Source organism: Phaenicophaeus curvirostris, chromosome 4, assembly GCF_032191515.1.
Source record: "Phaenicophaeus curvirostris isolate KB17595 chromosome 4, BPBGC_Pcur_1.0, whole genome shotgun sequence".
Lineage (NCBI taxonomy): Eukaryota > Metazoa > Chordata > Aves > Cuculiformes > Cuculidae > Phaenicophaeus > Phaenicophaeus curvirostris.
This window is the reverse complement of record NC_091395.1, coordinates 72,495,940-72,502,613: the sequence shown is the minus strand read 5'-3', so window position 1 is coordinate 72,502,613 and position 6,674 is coordinate 72,495,940. Positions and strand designations below refer to the sequence as shown.

The window sequence follows — 6,674 nt, the reverse complement described above, 5'->3', positions numbered from 1 at the left end:
AAAATTTTCACAGAAAGGGTCATTGGGCACTGGCAGAGGCTGCCCAGGGAGGTGGTTGATTCACCTTCCCTGGAGGGGTTTAAGGTACGGGTAGATGGGGTGCTCAGGGACATGGTTTAGTGGTAGATAGGAATGGTTGGACTCGATGATCCAGTGGGTCTTTTCCAACCTGGTGATTCTATGATTCTATGATTCACAAAGTAGACACAGAAGGAGCACCAAAGACATCTCCCACGCTTTCACTTTGTGCCGCATGCTGGATGGAGATGGGTTTTTCTGATGCACACAGGACAGGAAACCCTTCTTAGCTGCCTTTTCCAAGATCTGTGCTTGGATGAGGATTGGGTATTACCACTAAGAAATAGCTATATGGCTGGTGTGATATACCTAGCTGGAATGATGTTCTTACAATCACTCAAAGGTGACCAGAATGGTAAAAAAACAACACAAGTGCTTCCCCACCTCCTCCTGCAATCCCAATATGTGCTACTAAAGGACCAATTCATCCTCATGTGCATCTCTCCCATGACTCCTTTCTCTTCAGGTAAGGTTTTCATGATACAGGTTGACATTGATTCTCGCTGGGAGAACTGAACCAATGTGGATTGTGTCCGTGGGCATCAGGTGGGCAACTCATGGACAAATGGAAGGGCTTAACTCAATGGCACCTAAAAAGCCATTTGGTCCACAGTGAACACATCTTAGATCTGGAGAAATATCAGCAAAATCCCTGAGAAATGTTGAAGGGAGAAAGCCTTGTGTTCAAGGAGATTCTTGAAAAAAACATCTCTTTTCATCTCTTGACTGCCACTGTACATCTGGAGCAGATCAGTTGGATTTTGAGATAGGTGGGCAGGCAGCAAAGACTTTCTTTTTTTTTAATCTAGAAATCCAACCATTGCCTTCAGACACTTCCTTAGCCCCACTGGCTGTCCAGTGGCAGCTGATCCATGGACTATCCCTTCTTTTTCTCTATGCAAAATTGATTAAGCACCTGTCTAAGGTGAAAGGCAGGTGCTGGAAGTCATTAGAGTCCCCAGCTCACCTTAAAGATGAGCAAAGGTGGATCTCCTTCTCCCAAAACCTCTTATTCAATTATGGCAACCAACACAGCCAGTGACCACACCAGAGCAACTGGCTTCTGGCACAGATTCATCTCATGCCTATCTGCTGCCACCACTGCAGACATTATCTGATTTTTAACTAAGGAGACTGATTTATCCTAATTAATTTATCCTAATGTAGGATTTCCACTTAGTCTCACTTGCAAAGTGCCCACAGTTTGATATTGCACCCCTGTCAGGTGAAGAATCATTTTCCAGCAGTATTTCATCAGAGAAACAACACTTTACACAAAACACCATCTGCAGGTCTTATCCAGTCTCCACTCAATGCCCACAGTTATACACGTCACTCTGTGGAAGCAGCTTCCCACTTCTACCATCCCTTGTTCAGCCACCCACGGACATCACTGGAAAGAGATGTCTACACAAGAAAGTGATAGGAAAAAAACCCCAAAACACTTAGGAAAGAATCAATTAAGATTTAACCAAAGACTTCAGGATCAGGACTCATGTGAAGAGAAAAAGGCTTCCAATAAAAATGTAAATAATTTTATAACAGGGTTTTTTGCTTCCATTTTTAATGATGGTGGTAGAAAAAGGATGTTGCTTCTGCCAAGATATCTTCTGCTTTGAGCCCTCAGAAGATTTTTCAAGACTCTTCCCCCAGCAGGTCCATGCTTTCAGACTGGTAGCACTGGAAAGAATCCTTATGGATATATTGCATCCTTATATCACATTCCCCATGTCTGGAGGTGCCACAGGTGATGTTACCTCACAGGCATGAATTTGTGTCAAGCTCAGGGTTTATTCCTTCTTGTGGAAGAGGCCTGGTGGGGCTTCATTGCTGGGTTCAGGCATGACTTGGATCTTTTGGTTTTTGAGGGCAGCTTCCCTCATCTTGTAATACATGTACTCATTCTGCTGGAACATGCGCAACTCCATCTCTGTCTGGACACGCATGACCTAAGGGACACAACAGGTTACAAAATGTGTGACACAAGTGTTCTCAAAATAAATGAATAACATACTGCCTAAAAAATGGGGACCTTCTTTCATGGATGTCCCAGGTCACGTAGTGATTGATGCAACTTAACGCAGGTGTCCCACCAGCAGGACCAACAGTGACTGGTAGCTAACCAGTTACTTTCTCAAACCTGGTTGTCTGTGTACTGTGAAGGTGAAGAAGGCATCAGCTTTTCCTGCATGCAGATCTTCTGCAGGCTGCTGGGAAGCCTCAAGCTCCCAAACCTTGAGCAGGACACAGAGACAATGCTGTGCAGAGCCAGGGAGTGAGTGTGCTCCCCATTCACATCCTGGTCCTGACCTTTGGTGTGACCCATCACCTGGTGAGGGGTCGCCTCATGTGGGAAGAGACATGGGAAGAAGAAAGGGATGCTCAGCCCCTCTTCAACCACATCATAGTTGCATCCCAGGATTTACCATAAGCGGAGTCATTCCTAGTGCTGCATTGTGGCAGAGGCTCAGAATGGATTTTAGGAAATCTCTTTTACACCTCTCTGTGATTTTACGCAACCCTTGGTTTAGGAGCACAGAGATAAGCATGTGCCATATTTGTATTATTTTCCCCCTAAAGTAAGTGGGAAGGCAAATACAGGAATGGGTCTCGCCCTCTGCTACGTATATAGAGAAACAGTTAACAGACAGGCTGGCTCTAGGTACTAGATACTAATTTTTCTGGTGACATAAAATTGGACTAATAAAGGTAATAGCTATCCCCTATAATGGGGATTAATACATCAATAAAAGATTTCATCTGATATTGCATAATTTGTTTGGCTGACGATGGAGAATGCTGTGAAGCCAACAGGTCACATCAGGTGAGTTAAAGGCTAAAGAAATGATAGATCCCCCGCTGCAATTGTAAGTAGTTCATCACAGCTGAGCAGATCTAATTCTCTGGAATCTGCAGCTCTTGACCCTAAGCTAGGAAATGCACCTACCTGTCATTTGAGGAAAAATACTCAGCAGCTTAGAAGGAATGGGGAGTGGTAAATAAAGAACAATGGACACCAATAATGAAAATCAGTTGGTAAACTGGAAACAACGACCATAAGTAATTTGATACAGCCAAACTGTACTGCCATCCATCTGAGAGCAGAGAAATCAGACTGTTTGAAGACTGGAAGGCTCTTTCCTTGGACACAGCAGTTTCAAAGAATATTTAAGGGCTCAGTGGCCATTTTTAGTGCAGGATAAAGGGTATTTTTCCGGAATGTAAATGTCCCATAGGAAGGGACATGCATTTCCCAGCAAGCTGTAAGATAACTTAGAGAAAACTATAGCACTAGTGAGAAGCAGGCAATGTTTGACACATCTCAGCTCTTACAGGTGGCTTGTTTCAACAGCTTGAATGTAACTTTACTCAGACAGACAGCAGAGATAATACAAGGGATGACACCTACCTCCAGGTCCTTGGTAATTGGGTGGGAAGGTCCATGGGTTATCAGGAGGATGGCATAGGCTTTACAGATCAAGCCATGCCCAGCTTCAATGAGACCAGCATGCCAGTGAGTCACCCCTGCCCGCATCACAGCCATCCCCAGCTGTGCATTGTTGGGATGGTATATTTTCCTGGGAAAACATTAAGTAATTTTAGTTTAGGAAAGACCTGAATTCCCAAATGTTTATCAGTGACGTGAAGTGTTTGCCAAAAAGCAGACTGTTTACTCAAGGGAAGAACCCGTTGCCTTCAGTGCCAGTGAAATGTGCAGCCCTGCTTAGAAAGGGGCAGGCATGAGTTACAGGACGCCTCAAGTCATTGTGAAAGAGGATGAATGACCTGCAAATGGGGAAAGCTGGACACCTAGGTTTGAGAATGCCAAGCTCTATCATTCCACATTAATTTGGCACAAACAAAACCTGACTTCAAGCACCTGATGAACTGCCTGAATTGAGATTATAATGACCACCAGCTTCTCATTCAAAGCAGGGAGAGAACTGAATGTTTCCAGAAACTCCAGAAATGTTCATCTCATCCCATGGAAATGCATCATCACCTCCAGGGACTGTGAGATACTTCCCCAATGGTCAGTACAGCAGGTGGGCAAGATGAATCCTGGCCTCTACGTTCAACTCTAGAAGCACAGGCAGAGTTAGAAACTGCTTGGATTTACCTGAAAACCTGCCTTCAAGGGCTTAGTTGGCATATCAAATTGGCAGATGTTAAAGTAAGGAAGGAAATTACTGCAGTCCTCACTCTGGATTGAAAAACTGAGGAAAAGAGAGGAGAAGAAATTTCAACTGTCTCATTCAATTAGCTCAGTGCCAGAGCTAGGATATGAAGTGACTTGTCAGGCTTGCAAGCCAGGGAGGTGACTATCACCCCTCTGAAAAAGAACAAAATATCACAGGCCTTCTGGGGGAGAATGGACCAAGAAGACAAGTAGTGGTATGAGATACTCTCAGTAGGAGGGCAAACAGTATGAAAAAGTGGGCATTTCTCTCTTTATGGTGTCCATTACTTTTTTTTTTCCTTCTATTTAATATTCATCAGTCCAGTCCTGTAGTAAAACCACAGTACTAATAAAGTACATAATTTTTACTGTGAAGTTTGTCCTGAATCTATGTGATCTAAGCGTGAATTTCTTTATTCTCCCTGAGCTTTTACCACAGGGCTTGTACACGCTTATTAACCAAGGAAAAAGTCCGTGTTTTATCCAAGAGTGAAGGGATATCTTGAGTGACAGTGATTTGATGCAGTTTCTCTTTCTCTGCAACTTCTCCTTCCTGCAGGGTGCAGGGGAACAGGGCATCTCCTGCAGCGACAGCCCCTCTATCCTGCACCCATGCTGTGTGTCTTGCTACCAGGACAGCCTTGAGAGGCTTCCGAGACAAAAATAAGAGGCTAATGAAAGATGTACCCAAATCATTTGCCAGTTACTGTTTAGCAAATCAAGGTGCTTGGGTGCATTTAGGATGGGGTCCCTCTCCATCTGGTTATGCAATCAGGTACCAGCCTGAATGCCAGCATCGCTGCCCTGGTGGGAGCAGACTAAGAAAATTATTCCTATAATACTGCATAACCACAGAGAGCTGCCAAAAATAAGGCACAGACATACAGGTAGCCATCCACCATCCTCTTGGCGTAGTCAGCTGCTTCCTCAAACATCTGGAGGTAGGAGAGCACCTCGGAGGCGATGCTGAGGATCCTCAGGAGGTAAATGTTTGTGTCCCCCAGCACAGGCTCCTGTTTCTTCAGGCACTCACGGCAGAGCTTCACAACCTGCGTGTGGGGGAAGCAGAGAGAAGAAGGGAAAGTCAGAGCACCTTTGGCCCCAAAAATGCCACATCAAAGCCTTGTGCGTCACAAGGTCCATATCAATCCTACAATCCAAGTCAGCCTTCATGAAGGTTAAGGAAGATAGGTTATGCTTTTATTTGTTGAAAAACATCAATGTAGCAAAATGATTGGTGCCCAAAATTCCTTTCCCAGGTTTACATTAATAAAACTGGTAAGGAAAAAAGTGATGTCCATTGTTCAGGAGAAAGACCCCAGGAGGTTGGGTTTTGTCAGAGACCAAGTGCCTACAAGACTTTTACACCTAAACACCATCCATCCAACCTCCTACAAGCAGTTGATGCAGTGAATTCTCTTAACGACCACATGGGGCTGGGGACACACAGCTGTACTGTCCCATGCCTGTCAGCCCAGATGCATCACAACTGCACCTATCTGGACACTATCCAGTGTCCAGATCTCTACTCTAGGGGAATTCAGCATCTTCCCAAAGTAAGTTCAAATCCAGAAGATGTTGCTCAACCTGGACGGTTTTCCTGAAGCTGTTACACACTGAAGACAAGGATTAACTATTTCCTGGGTCACCAAAAGAGTGAGAAAGGAAGAAGTGATTTGAGATCTCTGACTCTTTGTTCCCGTGGCCTGTGCTCCAGGTGGGACGTGCACATCCCACACCGCACACCCATTCTCAGCACGCAACAAATAAGCAACAAACAGAAACCAGGAGGTGAAAAGGAGAACAACAGCCTTAGAGGTAAGCATAGACCACAGTTCAATGTGGCAAGTCTCCTGTCCCTCCCCAGTGGGAGGACACCCATTGTCCTCCTTTTTATGAAGCTACATGGCAGAGCTGACTTCTTACGCTTGCCCTGTAAGTCATGTTTTTCACCCAGGAGGCCCTTGGTTCAGCACTTGTGCCAGTCAGAAGTGCTGGTAGTCACTTGAATCTACCTCCTTGTATTAACACTATAGAAGAAACCAATCTGGGATGTTGTCTCAGAAACAGTCATCCTTAAGGGAGGATAGAAACAACATCAGCTTTTGTAATTTGAGCTGCCAAGAGGGCAGGGAGCACATCAGGATATTCAGGTTACAGCAATGGGGATTTGTTACATCCTTAAGTAGTTGACACAAACAGGAAAAAGACCTGCTTTTCCTGGCAGTCTGTTTACAGCAAGAGAGCAAAAAGTACCAGCACTCACTTCATGGTAAAGTCCCTCCATGCGGGCCTTGTTGATCTTCTCCAGTGTGTCCTTGGAGAACTGGATAACTTCCTTCACCGTCTCTGCAGAGGGCTGGGGACAATGTTAGGAAAACCAGTGAGGAAAATGCACTGCCTGACACATCAAAAC

General features: G+C 44.9%; 1 protein-coding gene across 2 annotated transcripts in view; it reads right to left on the bottom strand.

The window, feature by feature from the left end:
- Window positions 1-1,599: 1,599 nt before the first annotated feature.
- The window catches only part of SMYD1 (SET and MYND domain containing 1), a 28,755-nt gene continuing 23,680 nt past the window's right edge, over window positions 1,600-6,674 (bottom strand). For both annotated transcript variants that reach the window (XM_069856521.1, XM_069856520.1), the window contains 4 exons: window positions 6,525-6,617; window positions 5,144-5,307; window positions 3,488-3,656; window positions 1,600-2,027 (listed from right to left, as the gene is read on the bottom strand). In XM_069856521.1, coding sequence (XP_069712622.1) covers window positions 1,869-2,027; window positions 3,488-3,656; window positions 5,144-5,307; window positions 6,525-6,617 — 585 coding nt within the window. In that variant the 3' untranslated portion in view covers window positions 1,600-1,868. The remainder of the gene's footprint in view (window positions 2,028-3,487; window positions 3,657-5,143; window positions 5,308-6,524; window positions 6,618-6,674) is intronic.